This window comes from Pelobates fuscus, chromosome 1 (assembly GCF_036172605.1).
Source record: "Pelobates fuscus isolate aPelFus1 chromosome 1, aPelFus1.pri, whole genome shotgun sequence".
NCBI classification, from domain to species: domain Eukaryota; kingdom Metazoa; phylum Chordata; class Amphibia; order Anura; family Pelobatidae; genus Pelobates; species Pelobates fuscus.
The window spans coordinates 200899404-200919918 of record NC_086317.1 but is presented as its reverse complement, the minus strand read 5'-3'; the positions used below and the strand labels follow the sequence as shown (position 1 = coordinate 200919918).

At 45.2% G+C, this 20515-nt stretch overlaps 1 protein-coding gene across 2 annotated transcripts in view; it reads left to right on the top strand.

Moving 5' to 3' along the window:
* The window catches only part of SYTL1 (synaptotagmin like 1), a 77906-nt gene that overhangs the window by 22670 nt on the left and 34721 nt on the right, over positions 1 to 20515 (top strand). For both annotated transcript variants that reach the window (XM_063453610.1, XM_063453601.1), the window contains exons 2-7: positions 8179 to 8432; positions 9606 to 9754; positions 9954 to 10053; positions 10399 to 10444; positions 10627 to 10669; positions 13106 to 13194. In XM_063453610.1, the coding sequence (XP_063309680.1) occupies positions 8308 to 8432; positions 9606 to 9754; positions 9954 to 10053; positions 10399 to 10444; positions 10627 to 10669; positions 13106 to 13194 (552 nt within the window). In that variant the 5' untranslated portion in view covers positions 8179 to 8307. The remainder of the gene's footprint in view (positions 1 to 8178; positions 8433 to 9605; positions 9755 to 9953; positions 10054 to 10398; positions 10445 to 10626; positions 10670 to 13105; positions 13195 to 20515) is intronic.

The window sequence follows — 20515 nt, the reverse complement described above, 5'->3', positions numbered from 1 at the left end:
ACACACACACACACAGGCAGACAGCCACACACACATACGTAGACAGTCACACACACAGGCAGACAGTCACACACACACACACACACACACAGGCAGACAGTCACACACACACACACACACACGTAGACAGTCACACACACACAGTCAGTCACACACACACAGGCAGACAGTCACACACACACACAGGCAGACAGTCACACACACACACACACACGTAGACAGTCACACACACACAGTCAGTCACACACACACAGGCAGACAGTCACACACACACACACATACAGTCACACAGACACACACACAGGCAGACAGTCCCACACAGGCAGACAGTAACACGCACACACACACACACACACGCAGACAATCACACATAGTTACCTCTGTTCCTTATGGAGGAGTGGAGGCAGTGCGGCTCCTGGAGACTGTTGGGGAAGCAGGGACTCCTTCCTGCTTCTCCTTCAGCAGTTACCCGGAACTTTTAGCTCCGCCCCCGCCGCACGGTAACCTCCGCTCCTGCCGCAATGTAAGCTCCGCCCCTGCCACAGAGTAAGCTCAGCCCCGCCACTATTTTAAATTTTTTTTTATAAATCCCGGCCGGCCATGTGTGCGCTGTGTCGGCCACATGGTGCCCCCTGCTCCATGGCACCCTGTGCGGCCGCACAGCTTGCACACCCCTAAGGCCGGCCCTGGATTCAATTCATCTCTATGAGGAGATGCTGATTGGTCAGGGCTGTGTTTGACTCATGCTGGCTCTTTGTCACTCTCAGCCAATCCAATGGGGAAGCATTGTGATTGGATCAGGCCAGGGCCGTCTATAATATGAATAGGACCCTGGGCAAATAATTTTGTTGGGCCCCCTTGGCCCTGGGACTCTCTAAATCCACCAACCCCCCAATTACGCCCAACCCCCAATCACACTGACATATTGACACATACACACACAGACAGACATATTAAAACATTCACAGATACACACTGACACACACATACACTGACACACAAATATATACTGGCAGACATATTGACACACATTCAGACACACTGACATACACACAGACGCACATACATACACACACAGACACATACACTGACAGATATACTGACACACATACAGACACATACACTGACAGACGTATTGACACACACACACACACAGACATGCTGACACACACAGGCATACTGACATACACACAGACACACTGACACACACACAGGCATACTGACATACACACAGACATACTGACACACAGACATACACACATACAGTGACAGATGTACTGACACACACACAGACACATACACTGACAGAAATACTGACACACACACACTGACAGAAGTATTGACACACACACAGACATGCTGACACACACACACTGACAGAAGTATTGACACACACACAGACATGCTGACACACACAGGCATACTGATATACACACACAGACACACTGAAACACAGACAGACATACTGACACACACACAGACAGAAATACTGACACACACAGACATACTGACACACACACAGACAGAAATACTGACACACACACACAAACATACTAACATACATTTAGCCAGCCTCCAACCACCCTTACCTTTTCTGGAGGGTGGTTTCCCTGGAGTCCAGTGGCAGGCTGAGGCAGTTGGGAGTTCCACTCTGAAACTCCCCTCCTCCCTGCCTTTCTCCTCCTGTGCGGCTCTAATCTCCGGTGGGAGGAAGTGACGCGCGGCACTCACTTCCTCCCAGCCGGCTGCCGAACAGGAAGGGTCCCGGTCGCGCTGTCTAAGCGTAACAGCGCCCGACTGGGCCCCTGCTGGCACATGCCCACCGGGTGGCCCTTTGTGCATGGGCCACCCGGGGGCCCTCTTTAGCATGCGGGATGTTGCGGCTCTGTGCAGCCGCACTGCCGGGTCCAAGGGGGGCTGCGCAAGGGCCCCCCAGGAGCAACTGGGCCCGGGGCAGCTGCCCCGTTTGCCCCGCGCTAAAGACGGCCCTGGATCAGGCTACCACTTCTGCTGTTGTCAGCAAGCAGTGGGCAGGTCTAAAGGAAACAGGGAGAAAACCAGCAGCTCCAGACTTGAATAACAAGTAAGATTTTACTATATTTTTAGAGGTATGAGGGGACCAGGGGGGTTAGATGGCGGTTTTAACCCTATAGGGTCAGGAATACATGTTTGTGTTCCTGACCCTATTAGTGCTCCTTTAAACGGCTTAAAAATGATTTAACACTGAATGGAGAAACAGCCCCAGAGGACTCTAAGCACTATAACCAATTCAATAAGATGAGATGCTCATAGTGCCTTCAATGCCCCTTAAAAACTTAGTGCTGCACAGAAGAGCAACTCTGTATGAACAACATGTCGCACTTGGCATGGATGGTCTGTTGCAGGAGTACTTCATGTCAGGTAAGTACAGGAACTTGTGGCTACAGTTTTTTTTCAAGATTATAGAAACGTCACTTGGTTTGACAAATCCATATTACTCCTGACAAATGCAGTTAGTGGGATCAGAATCTGGTATAAACAACATGGATTGCTCTATGTGGACAGCGCCGTACTTCATATTGGATGGACTCTGGGCAAGCATTAGCTTGGGCCCCTTACACTCTACCCCAACCCCACTCACTGGCATGCAGTCATGCTTTACACCCCAATGCAGTGACCGTACCAAAGTAGAGAGGGTACTGGTGCCAGAATTTTTTGGACCCCTTATTGCAAGGGTGGTAAAAAAGGTAGATCCCCATTTGTCGTGCAGCTCCAACAATGTTTTGACAGCGGGGGCTCTATATTTTCCCATGCTTGCAGGGTTGTATTATGCACTAAACGCTGTCTGTGTGTTTTAATGTAATGTAATGCTTGTTTTTTTTTTCTTTTTGTAGTATGTTTGTGTGAATGTTAAGTAGTGTTGAAGTTTGAATGCAGAGGTGTATTTGTGTGTAGTGTTAGTTTTTAAATGTTGAGATGTATGACATATAGACATAGATTGCCACACAAACACACACACACACTCTAAAACACATGCAGATACACACTGACACACAGGCAGATATACAGACACACAGATACACACACACACACTGACACACATACAAATACACAGACAAACAGATACAAAAATTGACACAAAAACTGACAACATAGAGACACACAGATACAAATACTGACAACATACAGATATACACACTGACACACATACAGATACTCAGACACATATACTGACAGACCTACTGACACACTGACAGACATACAGACATACTGACACACACACACACACACACACGCAAACTGACACATAAACTGACACACATATACTGACACACACATTGACAGACCTACTGACACACACACTGATTGACATACTGACTCACAGAAACGCACACACACACACACACACCAACAGACAGACAAACTAACACACTCATTGATTGACATACTGCCACACACACACACACACACACTGAGAAGCATACTGACACACATTCACACACATTGACAGGCATACTGACACGCACTGAGACATACCTGGGGTCCAGTGCAGCACTGTATTTACCGCAAGGCTGGCAAGGCATCACCCTGGCAAATGGCTTATAATTGAGGTGGGCAGCGTGGGAACACTCTCCCCTGAGCTCTCTCTGCTCCCTCGCATGCACCTCAGTGATCCCGGAGACGGAATATGATGTCACTCTGGCCCCGGCATAACTAAGAGGCGCGCGATGGAGCTGAGCAGGAGAGATCAGAGCTCAATCGCTGCCCTCCTCCAATGTTCGCCTGTCTACCCGACCTCCCGCCTGCCTACCCGCCGAGCTGCAGCCAGCCCCACTGGACCCCATGGAAAAAACAAAGGTAGGAGGCTGGTTGGATTGAACTTTAAACTCTGTTTTTTAAATTGTGAGTGTTAATGTGTGTGTCTATAAGTAAGTGTTATTGTGAGTGTGTTAGTGTGTGTCTGTTAGTGAGTGTTAGTGTGTGTCTGTTAGTGAGTGTTAGTGTGTGTCAGAGTGTGTGTTTCTGTTAGTGAGAGTTTGTGTGTGTCTGTCACTGAGAGTGTATATGTGTTTGTCAGGGAGCGTGTATATGTGTTTGTCAGAGAGAGTGTATACGTGTTTGTCAGTGAGTGTGTGTATCTGTCACTGAGAGTGTCAGTGTATGTTTTTGTGTTTCAATGTGTGAGTGTGTGTATCTGTGTCTGTCACTGAGAGTGTGTGTCTGTCAGTGTATGTCTGTCAGTGTGTGTTGCATATGTGTGTTTGTCAGTGTGTATGTGTGCCCCAGTGTGTGTGCCCCAGTGTGTGTGTGTCTGACACTGAGTGAGTGTGCATCTGTCAGTGAGTGTGTATGCATTTCTGTCATTGAGTGTGCATGTGTCTGTCAGTGAATGCATGTCTGTCAGTTAGTGTATATGTGTGTAACTGTGAGTGAGTGTAACTATGAATGTGTATGTTTCAGTGAAAGTGTGTGTTGTGTGTGAAAATTACTGTGCATCTGTTAGTGAGTGTATGTCAGTGCATGCATCAGTGAGGGCGTGTGTCTGTCAGGAAGAGAAATTTGGAAGGCAGGGGTGCCCGAGTTTTGTCATGCCTAGGGCGGCACAAAAACAGAATACACCACTGGTCCAGTGGCAGGCTGAGGCAGTTGGGTGTAAGGCTCTTGAACTCCTGGCCTCCCCCCCTCTTCACTGCCTTCCCCCTCCTGTCCCTTCCTCCCAGCCGGGTGCCGAACAGAAAGATTGGCCCTTAGTGCATAAGCTACCCAGTGGGCCTCCTTAGTGTGCGGGCCAATTCGATGCCACCTGGGGCTGCTCAAATAAATCGTGGGCAGGGGGGCCCATGAAGTAGCTGCTCTGGGGCTCCCCAGAAGTAACTGGGCCAGGGGCAGCCGCCCCAATTGCCCAGCGTTAAAGATGGCCCTCCATGTTGATCCAGTGGTAACTATTTCAGACTGCTGGTGGAGTAACATTATAGAAATATTTTATTGGAACACCAGACTCCATAATATCAACCCTAGATAAAAAAATGCAGAGAACTAGAAAAAGTGCAGAGACAAGCTACAAAATTGATAAAAGGATTAGGACATTTTAATTACGAAGAAAGGTTTAAAAATGTAAATCTCTTTAGTTTGGAAAAACGGCGCCTGAGAGGGGATATGATAACATTATACAAATATATTCGGGGCCAGTACAAACCATTATCTGGAAATCTATTATCTGGAAATCTATTTTATACATAGGACACGAGGTCACACATTTAGGCTAGAAGGTTTTTTTTTTACATTAAGAGTAATAAGGATATGGAATTCTCTGCCTGAAGAGGAGGTTTTATCAGTCCATACAGGTGTTTAAACTGAAATTGGATAAATACTTGCAAAAACATAACATACAGGGATATAATTTCTAATTAGTGGGGTAATAGCTGCTTGATCCAAGGAGACATCAGACTGCTATTTTGGGGTCAAGAAGGATTTTTTCCTAGTTTGTTGCAAAATTGGAAGCGCTTCAGACTGGGTTTTTTGCCTTCTTTTGGATCAGCAGCAAAAACATATGTGAGGAAGGCTGAATTTGATGGACGCAAGTGTAACTATGTAACTAAGCATTGTTTAAGTGCTATATCTGGGCTGTGCATTGTTGCAGTACATTTGCATCTATGGCTATCCATGACAATAGTTATTTCAACTATATACTTCATGAGTCACAAAGCACGCGTCTTCACAAGCTGGTTCCAAGAATATAACAGTGAGCTCAGTGTGCTTCAATGGTTTCCCATAACTGTATCTCAATCTAAAACAGCACTTTTTGCATATGGTAAAACAAGTGAAATGTGCAATTTTGTATTGCCTTCATGTCAAAACAGGCCAGAATCTCTAACGGGTGTCCCCATGTTTAATACACACTATAAATAATTCCGAATGTTCTGGGGTAAAGGGGGGGAGGTCCTAACCATTCTCAGAAAAGCTTCTTACCTAAGTGGCCACTCAACTTATCAACTCATTGATCTCTAAATTCCCTGGAGATTCAAAGCTGTAAAATTAGTTGAAGCACCGGAAAATACAGGTGGCATGACAAACAATCAGGTGATTAGAAAACGGAAAGATAATATAGATTTTTACGATGCTAAATTACCTGTTCTGTACTTTACAAATTTTACAATTGTAAATTTGTACAAACCATTCCCCCATTTTTAATCTGTATTTTTTCATACCGGTTGTATAATGTCTAACTTATGTTTTCTATATTAAAATAAGCTCTGTTTCTTTGTATAACTGAGTAAGCCAGTACTGTGTGTAGACTTGCCAGATCTCCATATGTTACTGGGCACATATCTTGTCTGCATGTGTTCCATGTAGGCAACACATGGTAAATACTGCCCTTTATAATATGACACTTATATGCTACAGGGTCCCTCTTAGATTCATTGACATCATACAGGTAGAATTTGAATGCCATAAACCTCGCAGCTGTCCTGATTTAAATGGGGCAGCCCTGATTTCAGAGTCCTCTACGGGACACCTGGGAACTCTCATCAGCCAACACACTGTAAGCACATCATTAGACCATGCAGAGTGCTTCATCACTGCTCTGTGTATTGTCTGCACTGTGTGGGGCATGGCAGGTTGACATCGCATGCCAGGGTGGGCATGCCTCTCCTGTGGACATACCCATCCTTTTTATGGGCATCACTGGCCTTACTGAAAGACTAACCCACTCCAGTCTTAAAGGGAAACTACAGTGCCAGGAAAACAAAGTTGTTTTCCTGGTACTATAGTTCTTTATAGTGCTCCCATCCGACAGAGCAGAAGAGTTTAAATGCTCTATAATGCAGGTCAGCACTTTTTTTTTTGTCTTGTCCTTCGTTATATACGTCCAGGAAAACACAGTGATTCTGGCAATATAACCTATTAGAGGAGGTCATAAACTATATGTAACTCATGGGAGTTTTGCCTTTTTTATCTACTTTCGATAGAGCCATTGTAGTGAAAAGGTGGCATGTGTCAACCTCTGTTCCTATATCACCAAGTCACTGTTTTCTTTTTGGGTGGGGTCCATTCAATCTACAAAGCTTTCATAAAGCAATAGAGATGCAGGTATCTCTGATTTCAACAACCCCTGTCTATTGTTCCCAAAATATTTTGTTCATCATTTCCTTTTTTAGAGGCTGTGGTGTATATGTAAACCCACTTCCTGCAAATAAACAAAAAGCTACATTTATTCTATGCTACTGTTTCCTGCTTTTTATGTGTGTTTGAGAATTGCTATACCCCATTTCAGTTGTCTGTGTAACTGTGTTTCTTTGTGCACTATGCATGCATACATGCTATAAATGAGTTTTGTGTGCATACTTTGTATGTGGAATATAATCATCATACATTTTTAAGCTTTGCTGTTATGGTCAAAAAAAGAGGTGCCCAAAAAGTAGATACCCAGCTATTTTAAAACTACAGTGTCCATGGTGCTTTGTCATTCTAAAGGCATGCATATCATAGTTCTAAAATATCTGGGGATCTACCTTTTAGGCACCCATCGGTCTAAAATTTGCAATTAATTTGTCACTTGAAAAAACACAATTGTGACTCTGTTCAGAGTTATTCACTAAAATATTATCTGTTGGAAACTCTGGGAAAAGCTGAATTGGAAAATGTTCTTCAAGTCAGCTATGTTTTCATTTTGAGCTATTTTGGCCTAAATTTTGATTCACTTTGAAGTCCTAACAATTCACACTGCATTGTAGACCCTCCGAGTTATTCACTAACCAGGGAATTGCAGAGAAGACAATGTAATTTTTTTACACAAATTTTACACCAAAATGTCTATAATGTCTATGTGAAATAAGCTCAAAATCAGTTATCGTTCTACCATCCCTTCTGTGGCCTAAATGTTGCATAGTGAATAGTCTTTAGGTAGTTAGTTAAGCAAAACAAAGTTCTCAATAGAGTGAATCTGCATATAAAGTTAGTAATCTTAAAGAGAAACTCTCATCAGATTTCATGATCACTTAAAATAATAGATTAAATGCATTAAAGCCTTTCTGTGAATGATTTATATTTTTAATGCAAATATTTAAGTAAATACCACTTTTTGGTGCATGCTACCCTTGCTCTTTTTTCCCAATTAGTAAAATGATGTTATTAAATACCACGACTACTTCCCTAATCTTTGGTATCTGAACAACATTTTTTTCCTCTGCTCTCTAGATGTTTTCTGCTAAATTAAATGAATAAGGGTCCCATTCTGGAAGACCTCTTTCCATGTGAAGTCAACGCATATGAAGTGTCTTCCAACCTTTATCTTTTATGCTGTAAAAAGATCCATGTGGGCAAAGCATGGAAGTGGAAGAGAGTAAGGACCTTCTGGACCTCAGTTTCCTTACAGGGGAGGAGCAACAAGCAATAACTCAGGTGTTACAGCGAGACACTGAGCTGAAGGAGAAGGATGAACAGCGCATAAAGTGAGTGTAGTAGCAGTGCAATGCTTACACAGAATGGACAACCAGATTTGGTATTGGCAAATTGTCATCATGAGATCTTAAACCCCCAATAGGCAGTGATAATCAGAGGCAAATAGTGCTTTACGAAATAACACTGATATAAATATCCTGTCTGGAAGGCACTGAAAGGCAATAAGTGCCATGTGGGAAAACAAATTACATAGCTACTCTTTTCATATAAAGCCCCAGGTGATGAAGTTTCATTCTGTAAGCAACAGAGAGACACTGCTTGTCAGATCTAAAGTTGGAAAGCAAAACAATTAGACATGTGCAATTTGTTTGTTCTGAATGTATATTTTTCGGACATCCGTGCAATTTGGACATTCGGATGCTTTCCGAAGTGCCGAATCGAACTGAATTGCCGATGTTCTGAAGTGCTCCGGATTTCTGAAAAGTGGCAAAACACATGGTTAGGGTTTAAGGGTTAGGGTTTAGGTTTAGGGGTTAGGGTGAGGGTTAGGGTCCGCATTCCTGAAGTTGCGAATTGCCGAAGTTAAGGGAAGAACCGAAACAAATTTTTTGCCCATGCACATCCTTAAAAGAAATGAATACTCACCAAAAAATAATATAGTAAGCTTTATTATCCAACCAAGGCAATAGACATGGGGAATAGCCAGAAAAAAATGCCCAACATATTTCGTACTTCACTTTTCTTTATGTTAAGTGGCAAAGACGAAAACTCAGATTTTTTTTTTCTTTTTTGCTATTTCCCCTGGATGTTGTCTGGTTACAATGAATACATAAATTTGTAATGCCTTTTTCAGGTTTGTGCTTGTTTTCTTTGGTGTGCCCTTCTGAACCTTCCGATATCTGTAATATCAATATTACTTGTCAAATACATTTAAAGGGACATAGCAGGCTAGAGTTTACACCCTCTGTTTTTATTTTTTATAATATGGAATTAATACATTAAACATAATACAGAGATTAGAAAGTGACCGAGTTTATCCAGCCAATCCTGATCTACTCATATTTCTCAGTGAATTCACCATTGAATCAATTAAGTCAATAAAAAATGTGGGCTTAAAACATAATTTTTTTAAATTTTCTTATAGTCTTTTATTTTGAATTTCAGGTGCAACTTTAAAGAAGTCTGTAGTACAACTTACAAGAATTATGTCTCATTGTTCTTAGGAAGCTACGTTCATCTGTCACAGATCAACGTATATTAAAGCGCCTTTCGGGAGAATGGTTTTGTGATGTGAGGGCAATACGTCCTTGGGGGAAGGTGGGAGGAGTTGACATTGTGCGGGCATCCATCAGGAAAAAGAAGAAGACCAGAGGTGGGTTCAAATGACTCTTATTATCACTTCTTACTAAAATGCATTGTTTCATAGATCAGAAAAGGGTGTCAAAAGATGTCATGTTGATATAATGATTGAGGTAGACTTTTGGCTGTTAGCTTTTTATTGTCAGCAAACACTCAGAATTCCATGTAAGTGTATAATCATCAAATAATCACCTGATAGATTGATCTTTCAGGTGAATGGGACCAAAATTGGGGTCTGGATGACAAAGAAGTGAATGGAGTCAATGAAAGTGAAGAATCAGATGAGGATGACAGATGGAAACCTGAAACAAGGTGAGATATGGAAGGACTGGATGCGCCTTCAATACAACAAAAGAAAAAGAGAGTGAGAATTCCTAGATATAAAATGTATAAAATATAACTTTTATTAAAACTATTGTTTAATGGCAAATAGCCAAGGTATAATAAGGTGTCCCGTTTTATTTCTAGGAATTCTCTTTATTTTTTCCTTTTGTTGTTTCACTAACCAAGGTTACCCACACCACCTTTCCTATAATATATTTGGATTGGCACCTGTTTTTGTTATTTATTCTACCTCATGTAACAAGAAATACATTGCATGTCAGCTTACAATTGTGGTAGTGAGGGACTGAGTTGGGATGTCTTTTTTGTTTACAGGTCGGCAGATGAGTATTTGCAACATAAAGTCTCCAGTGATATTCAGGTGTGTACTACCATGTAAAACAGTAACACAGAACACCCCCTGCTAAAATCCAAACTCTTACTTATCACTCTGTCCCTTCATCCTATACTTCAGTCATTATTGCTGTTAGTGTGTTGAATGCTGTCCAGAAAATAGCCACATACACTAACACATTATATATTCTTGTCTTTCACTTACTATAGGACGATGAAAGCTCAAATGAGGATGGGGAGGATGTCAAGACGGGTTAGTTACTCTATCTAACTCTTCGCAACTTTCCTCTTTGTCAGTTTTATTCTTAGAGGGGTGTCCTATGTGAACATCAGTTGATAACAGCTCTAAAACTTGACCGATGTGATCCCCCCCTTAATGTTGGGGCCTGTTGTATGTAGTCCCACAAGAGATTTCCAGAATTTTTTTACTACCTTGACTTTATGTGTCCTTGTCAGCTATTCCACTTATATTAATTTCTGGAGGCTATTTCTTAATAACTGCATTAATAATTGATGGATAATTTAAAGCGTGGCTATTAAAATTGAATGTATTAAAAAATGAAAAAGGACTCAAAGGACTTGTTAAAAAAAACAAAAACGTGGGGGCGGGGCCGGACCGCCGAGCTGGCTGGTCGCATGCAGGACCAGCTCCTGCAGCATAAGCTTAAACGCAGATTTACAACCACTAATTTGGGCACAAAACCTACCGGCACCGGTGGCCCTCGCCGGGCAGAGAGCCCTAGGATCCAGGGTGAGGCTGGCCCAACAGGCTACAGTCCCCTGGAGGAGGAATCCTACCCGACGTTCTACAGGCCTACTCCGGAGGCGAGCGGGGCGGACGGCCCCTGCCTTGCCGCTTGCTGTTCGGGGCTCAAAGTCGGGCCCGCTGGGATACCGTTCCCGTTCCCCCCCTCTGGACCGGGGGGGTGATCCCGGTCTACGCCCTCGAGACCTGATCGCCTACAAGTACTTCAGGCGAAGCAGCAGGACCGCTAGGACCCACGCTCCAGGCAGTGACTCCAAAATGGCGGAGGCCATGCGGGATGGCGCTGAGCTGCTTAACCACTGCAGCAGTATATAGAGCGGAATGCATACATCGCAGGTACAGACCCATACAGCAACCATCCAACTGCAAACTCCCTTGAACCCTGGGAAGCCTCCCACCCTCACTGAGACAGGACCCTCAGACAGCCCCCACAAGATCCCTGTATACCCTCATTACAGAGAACCGAATCGCCCCACAGGGACTTCTGTGCCCCACAACCACCGCTGCACTAAGGGGCTTACCTGACAAGTGGAGAAGCTAAAATCGATCATCCACACCCCTGTTGTCGGAGAAAAGCTCACAGGCGGAAGGGGCATAGCAGAGGGCTTGACAAGCACTCAGCAACCAGCCACAGACCATGCTCCCTGACACCAAAGATCAGCAGCTGCAGGGGACACCTCTTATTCATCTAAAGCAGGACTTTTTAAATCTGACACTATCTTGCCTCCATCTTTTCCACTGGAACTATGTACCACCACCACATGAGATCCGATGCCTGGAGATATCCTCCATCAACATACTCACCTATGGTCCACACTGTACACACGGGCACACAGCTTGTTAACCTAACCAGTCATTTTTTTTTCTGATGTGTTTTTTTTTTTTTTTTTTTTATATATGTGTTTTTGTTTCTTTAGATAACCGTTATTTACTGGATACCTAAAGTATGGTAGATTAACCCGACAAACGCAGGATTTACATAAACTCACTTAATCTCTCGTACCAATGTGACTTAACTAGCGACAGACACAATGCTTGACACATGACCTAATTGTCTACTCAATGCAGGACATGACTGGTTAGACAGCCTGTTAATGCTCGGAGTACTTATGCCACACTCGAGCATGATAAAGCGCGACTAATCCTAGGGCCTGAGGCTAAAGCGACGACATATAACACACTCACTAACCTAACGCTATTGTTGATAAACGACTGAAGAACCCCTTATGACCAACCAGCATGTACCCAGCTTGATTTAGTTACTCTCACTATATGTATACATGTGCATGCCTCCTAAATGCTACTTAACAGCTTACTAGCTACCATCTTGTTTAAACTATGTTTTAATATTTGTTTTAAGCATCAATAGGACCCTAGCGTCTGTCTACAAGGCGAAATAAGCTCTCTGTTTTGCGTTTTGTAAACATATCTAGTATAAATGTCAATCTATACAAGCTAAGCAGCTGTACACCTAAATATAAAAATGTGCTGAAGAAGCGAAATGAAACCAGCGAAAACTCATGATGTTCAATACCCTATGTAATCTGTTTCACTGTGTTTTATGCCTGTTCTTGCATTCGTTATTGTGACGGTGCGGGACGACTTGTTCACTTACGCACAATAAAAATAAAGAATTAAAAAAAAAAAAAAAAAAAAACATTCAATTATATATGATTAGTTTAGAGGATAATAAAATAATAAGGTTTGACCCTCCACATACAAATAAATACTTACTCATACTTACTCATTTACTTATTCAATGTATTGCGTGTGTTAAGAAGATTCCACCAACAATTCATAGATGGATATAAGGAATATTTGTAAATTGGAGTCAGTATTAAATTAAGTCAAATGTCCACATTTTTATTTTGTAACTGTCTATTACCCTCTAACTAATATAAAGATGTTCCAATGTTTCTTCAGATGTTAGTCTTGGCCACCATCGCATACCAAGTGTTGGAGAGCAAGATATGGAAGAGATAAATTTGTCGTCAGTTACTGTCACAGTGGGGGTAAGTGGCAGAAAGAGTTATAATTGTATGTTAGGCCTTTGCATAAGTATATGAAACAATAAACAGTTGATCACACTATGTGCTAAAGCGTTGTCCAGCAATGTATCAGATCTCACTGAGAGGCTATATTAGTCCAGAATCCTCATTCCATGAAAACTTAAAACTTCTATCCTATACAGTTAGCAGGGGTGGGGAACCTTCAGCCCTCCAGATGTTCTGCACTACATTTCCCATAATGCTCTTACAGCCTTAATGCTTGTATGAGATGTAGTCCACAACATCTGGAGGGCTGAAAGTTCCACATCCCGCTATACAGTTTCCAAGTAGCAGCATTTAAAACACATAAAAATCAGCTGACTTAAAATATTTTACTAGTTACTAAGGGAGTTTGTGTAAGTCAGAAGTCCCTGATTATAATACATTTTAATAAACTTTAGACTCAGTGGCGTACACACGTCCCATGGGGCCCCGGTGCGAAAATTGATCCGTGGGCCCCCCGCGCTTACTCTGCGCTGGCCGGGGCCGCAACACATGACGGCGGGCACCTGCGACCCCTGCGACCGCGGTTTGTACGCCAGTGCATGCAGATGCACACACACTTAAAGGACCACTACAGACACCCAGATCACATCAGCTCAATTAAGTGGTCTGGGTGCCAGGTCCCTCTAGTTTTAACCCTGCAGCTGAAAACATAGCAGTTTCAGAGACCCCCGTGTGTATGCCACTGATTGGACTACGTCAAGACAGACATCAAAGGAACACGTTTCATGTTGTTTTTTGGGGGGACAGGTAGGCCTGGTAAAGGGCATATCCTGGAACTAATCTGTGGGCAGTAATTTGGATAGCAAAAGTAAGGCTTTTTTGTGGTGTCTTTTTCAAGCGGGTTAGCCACTTAAAGTAGATCTGTCACTTTAGGGGATCTTTGCATATTTTGCAAAGCCTCACGAAGGTTATATCTTGGTTCAGGGTCCAGGAGTGCAGTGGAAGATAGGTTTACTTACCTGAAGATTATATATTTGAGAAGTGAGAGATTTGCTTTAAGATGTCAAATATGTTGTTTCAAATTTCTGTTTTTAGCAGCATATTCTTCACGATTTGCCCCCCATCTGCATTGAAGGGAAGTGATCTATGATAATTTCCTCCCAGAAGTAAGCCATACTGGAGGAAAATCCTACAGTTTGGACCCATGAGCTGAGCTCACAGCCAGCACCAGATCCCTTGGGACCCCTAGGAAACCACCCATTGGCAAAAAAAATAAAATAAAAAAGTCTCACTGTGCATCTGACTTTCTCCACTATAAATTAATGCTGCGCTCATACAGCTTGACTCTTTCATCTGCAAAAGTAAATTACTTCAATACCCTCATAACCACACTCTCCCACTAACCCAAACGACTATTTCACCCATTTAACTCTCTTCTTCGCCCTATTGTTCCTCTTCCACCTACTAACTTGATCGCCACAGACCTTGCAACTCACTTCACTGACAAGATCTCTACAATCAGGGAAGAGATCTCTCATCTTTCTTCTTCCCCTTACAATACTTCCCCTAACCTCACTCCCTCTAACGTTCTATGTTCATTCGCACCCGCTACAGCGGAAGAGGTTTCTGCTTGCTCCAGTCCTCCCGCCTCACCACCTGCTCCCTATATCCAATTCCTTTGCATCTCATCCGTACTCTGTCTTCTTCTCTTTCTCTACCTCTCACTAAAATTCTCAATTTTTCTCTCTCCTCTGGAATATTTCCATCGCCCTTCAAACATGCAACTGTAACCCCAATTCTAAAAAAGCCCAACCTGAACCCTAACTCCCTGTCCAACTGCCGTACTGTCTCGCTACTGCCTTTTGCATCCAAGATCCTTGAAAGAGTTGTGTATGCGAAATTGACAGACTTCCTCGAGTCCAACTCTCTGCTAGACCCGCTTCAGTCTGGTTTCCACGCTAAGCACGTGGAAACGGCACTGATCAAAGTATCCAATGATCTACTCGCTGCAAAATCTCGTGGTCACTACTCTATCCTAACCCTCCTTGACCTTTCTGCGGCTTTTGACACTGTTGATCATCAACAGCTTCTATTCATCCTCAGCAATATCGGTCAATATCGGTGCTCCTCCTACCTCTTCCAGTGTTCTTTCAGTGTTTCTTTCTCTGGCTATGCTTCTTCTCCCCATCTCCTCTCTGTTGGTGTCCCCCAAGGTTCAGTCCTTGGTCCCCTACTGTTCTCTATCTATACTGCCTCCCTTGGTAAACTTATTCCTTAAACTCAACTTGACCAAAACTGAAATTCTGGTCTTTCCTCCCTCAAGTGTTACTCCTGTGTGTAACGGATCACCTGGCACCCCGACTTGGTACCTCCGTTAATGGATGCTCCTAGCGCTTCCTGAGGACTCCAAGCACTCTGGCAGACACCATAATCACCGAATCCGAGAAACCTTTAAATTCTCCCAAGCGTATGAATGCTGTAGACCATTGAATAGGAACCATACGAATAGGCTTGTACTCCTAGCAGTCAACTGGGACAGCATACATTAAATCCTTCCCCCAATAATGAGACGACACATCACTTTGAGGGTAAAACAGGAACTCTGGACTGGCTCATCCAGCCTGGCTTTTATTACACTAATCCACATACAGGCCACACCCAGGGGGAGGCATAAAATAACCAATCACATACATGGTTCAGCCCACACATCCCCTCCCCTCAGATAACATTAAACTCAATTATCCGGTACACTTTTTCAGCCAAGTTCTGGATGTACCCCAAAACCCGGGGGTACACCTTTAACTCCAGCATCACTGGATAGCCCTTATTCAGGGGGACAACATATCCAAAATTCAAGTAATTCGGATGAATGGTTCGTGAGATATGGGGTTCCAAAGATTTGACCGACCGCATGGGTAAAGTATCCGAAAACAGTTCCATGCATTTTGGCCCTGCGGTCGGTCACAAACAAGGGAATGAAAACAGGCGAATTGCCTGTGTTATAGAGCCTGGAGAGGGTTTGAATGAATTCCCTTGTTTATGGGGTTCTTTCTACCGAACGTCGGGTCATTCGGTAGTTTCCATACGAATTTCTGGAAGTATGGAGGTCTCAGCGGTGTTTGCCTAGTCAAGTGTCCGATTTTAGTTCCAGACACTCGACGGCAAAACACCGCTGTTCGGTAGTTTAAGATGGCCGCCGCCACGTGTTTGTTTCCCGAATGGCGGCCACCCAGAGGACAAAGAATACATTACACTGATTGCCAATTACCCGTTTGCAACATTGTTGCAAACTGTAATTGGAGGCACACTTATTCCTGGGTGGTCTGGTTGTTCGGTAGTTTCACTCAATATAATAAATGGAGTGATTCTACCGAACAATCAGATGAATGCTGCATACATATCCCAGGTTAAACTTAATACACATATAATATTACAGGCAGTACACTAGAATATGTATCACAGTCTTAAAGGGACAGTAGTCCCAAAAGTCCCAATATGTCCATAGATGCTGTTAAAAGGGCCAGTAGCAGCAATATACAGTACAATATGCCCCAAATAACCCAGGGGCCATAGTCAGCAGGTAGGAGGCTAGCAAACAGGCTTCTCCAGGGCCCAGTGGCGAGGTTGGTTTCGCCACATTTCTCCCCTTTTCCAAACAGACTAACAGGGTACCTGACCTCTTGCCGGTCAGTGCCCTTGTTAGTCCAGCAGCCCACCCACAAAACAGAAACAGCAGTACAGCCCACCCACAATAAATGGTTACTACACCTGAGTAAGAGAAAAACTTGTCCAGGTCCAGGTGCCTCACCCCGGCTGTGTGGGGGACTGGTAGGCTGTTTTGGTGGGTTGCTGAGTGGGCAGAGACCAGCGGTACTCTGCCCTGGTGCCAGCACTACTACAGGAGTAGTCTGGTTGGAGCCTGGTTGCTGGAGACCGACTGTCTCCCCTTTAGCTGCGCAGCTCTGCTGCTGGAGACCGACTGTCTCCCCTTGAGTTACACAGCTCTGCTGCTGGAGACCGACTGTCTCCCCTTTAGTTACACAGCTCTGCTGCTGGAGACAGACTGTCTCCCCTTTGGCTAAACAGCCCTGTTGTGGGGGGGCAGGACCGACCGTCCCTACCCCCTGTGCTGGAAGTGCAGAGACCACGGTCCCATCTGCACAGGTGTGGGGCTTACAGTCTCCCCCTGGTACATTAAGCTGCCGCTGGGGAGAGGTGGTAACCAGCTCCTCTCCCATTAGAACACTCTGCCCATTGATGATCCGCCGCTGGGGAGAGGTGGTAACAATCTCCTCTCCCATTAGAACACTCTGCCCATTGATGATCTGCCGCTGGGGAGAGGAGGTAACAATCTCCTCTCCCATGCCTACTTTCAGTCTTTGTGGAGGGAGACCGACTGTCTCTCCTCCCAATTCAGTGTCCTGCTGCTGGGGAACGGAGACTGGGCTCTCTATTCCCAAAAAATCACGCTGCTGCTGGGGGGTAGGACCAACTACCTCTGCCCCCTGTAACTCAGCCTGCCGCTGGGGAGGGAGGACGCTGCTCTCCTCTCCCTGCACTTCACACTGCCTTCCCGGCATATCACTCTGCTGCTGGGGGGTAGGACCAACTACCTCTGTCCCCTGTAACTCAGCCTGCCGCTGGGGAATGGAGACTGGGCTCCCAATTCCCTGCAATTCACACTGCCGCTGGGGAATGGAGACTGGGCTCCCAATTCCCAACAAATCACACTGCCGCTGGGGAGGGAGGACGGCCCCTTCAGCTCCCTGTAACTTGGGCGCAGAGACCACGGTCCCATCTGCGCTGGTGAGGGGTTTACTGTCTCCCCTTGGTGGGTTAGGTTGTCGGTGGGGAGAGGGGGTAACAAACTCCTCTCCCTTACACACCTTCAACCGCTGGGGAGAGGGGATAACAGGCTCCTCTCCCTGCACCGTAGACTGCCGCTGGGGAGCAAGAACGGCACTTTCAGCTCCCTGTAACGCACACTGCCGCTGGGGATCTGGGCCGACTGCCCAGCATCCCTGTAGGGCCGGTAGAGAGACCGCAGTCCCATCTCCACCTGCCATTTGTGGGTCTTCCCAGGACCAATCCGTGAGGCCCCTCAACATTTGTGAGTAAGGGCCACCTGCTTCCCCACCTGGCAACTCTGGCTGCTGCTGGGGATCTGGGCCGGCTGCCCAGCATCCCGGTGGAGAGACCTTGGTCTCATCTCTACCTGCCTGTTGTGGTTCCTCACAGGACCAGTCTATGAGGACCCCCACTTCGGGTTCCTCCCGCCGCCTCAGGGAAAGACGGCTAACCTCCTCGGATGCAGCCTCTACTCGGCTGCTGTAACGCTCCTGCTGCTGAGCATACTTCCTCTCTTTCGCCAACCGGAATTCTCGGTCCAGCCTTGTGTTTCGCTCAGCCATGACCTGGTTCCAGATCACCCGGCGTGTCTCCATGGGTATATCATCCCCATACTCGGCCACTCGCTGCCTCACCTCGGCCAGCCAATCATCTCCAGAGCCAGAACCTTCCATACTTGTCTGCTCCCAGGGGCGCTGCACGACTGCTAGCGTTGCCCTCAATTTGTAAATCCAAACAGTGTCTCTGAGCTGCTTTACCTCACACTAGGACGCCATCCCACCGCTTGCCACCAATGTAACGGATCACCTGGCACCCCGACTTGGTACCTCCGTTAATGGATGCTCCTAGCGCTTCCTGAGGACTCCAAGCACTCTGGCAGACACCATAATCACCGAATCCGAGAAACCTTTAAATTCTCCCAAGCGTATGAATGCTGTAGACCATTGAATAGGAACCATACGAATAGGCTTGTACTCCTAGCAGTCAACTGGGACAGCATACATTAAATCCTTCCCCCAATAATGAGACGACACATCACTTTGAGGGTAAAACAGGAACTCTGGACTGGCTCATCCAGCCTGGCTTTTATTACACTAATCCACATACAGGCCACACCCAGGGGGAGGCATAAAATAACCAATCACATACATGGTTCAGCCCACACATCCCCTCCCCTCAGATAACATTAAACTCAATTATCCGGTACACTTTTTCAGCCAAGTTCTGGATGTACCCCAAAACCCGGGGGTACACCTTTAACTCCAGCATCGCTGGATAGCCCTTATTCAGGGGGACAACATATCCAAAATTCAAGTAATTCGGATGAATGGTTCGTGAGATATGGGGTTCCAAAGATTTGACCGACCGCATGGGTAAAGTATCCGAAAACAGTTCCATGCATTTTGGCCCTGCGGTCGGTCACAAACAAGGGAATGAAAACAGGCGAATTGCCTGTGTTATAGAGCCTGGAGAGGGTTTGAATGAATTCCCTTGTTTATGGGGTTCTTTCTACCGAACGTCGGGTCATTCGGTAGTTTCCATACGAATTTCTGGAAGTATGGAGGTCTCAGCGGTGTTTGCCTAGTCAAGTGTCCGATTTTAGTTCCAGACACTCGACGGCAAAACACCGCTGTTCGGTAGTTTAAGATGGCCGCCGCCACGTGTTTGTTTCCCGAATGGCGGCCACCCAGAGGACAAAGAATACATTACACTGATTGCCAATTACCCGTTTGCAACATTGTTGCAAACTGTAATTGGAGGCACACTTATTCCTGGGTGGTCTGGTTGTTCGGTAGTTTCACTCAATATAATAAATGGAGTGATTCTACCGAACAATCAGATGAATGCTGCATACATATCCCAGGTTAAACTTAATACACATATAATATTACAGGCAGTACACTAGAATATGTATCACAGTCTTAAAGGGACAGTAGTCCCAAAAGTCCCAATATGTCCATAGATGCTGTTAAAAGGGCCAGTAGCAGCAATATACAGTACAATATGCCCCAAATAACCCAGGGGCCATAGTCAGCAGGTAGGAGGCTAGCAAACAGGCTTCTCCAGGGCCCAGTGGCGAGGTTGGTTTCGCCACATTTCTCCCCTTTTCCAAACAGACTAACAGGGTACCTGACCTCTTGCCGGTCAGTGCCCTTGTTAGTCCAGCAGCCCACCCACAAAACAGAAACAGCAGTACAGCCCACCCACAATAAATGGTTACTACACCTGAGTAAGAGAAAAACTTGTCCAGGTCCAGGTGCCTCACCCCGGCTGTGTGGGGGACTGGTAGGCTGTTTTGGTGGGTTGCTGAGTGGGCAGAGACCAGCGGTACTCTGCCCTGGTGCCAGCACTACTACAGGAGTAGTCTGGTTGGAGCCTGGTTGCTGGAGACCGACTGTCTCCCCTTTAGCTGCGCAGCTCTGCTGCTGGAGACCGACTGTCTCCCCTTGAGTTACACAGCTCTGCTGCTGGAGACCGACTGTCTCCCCTT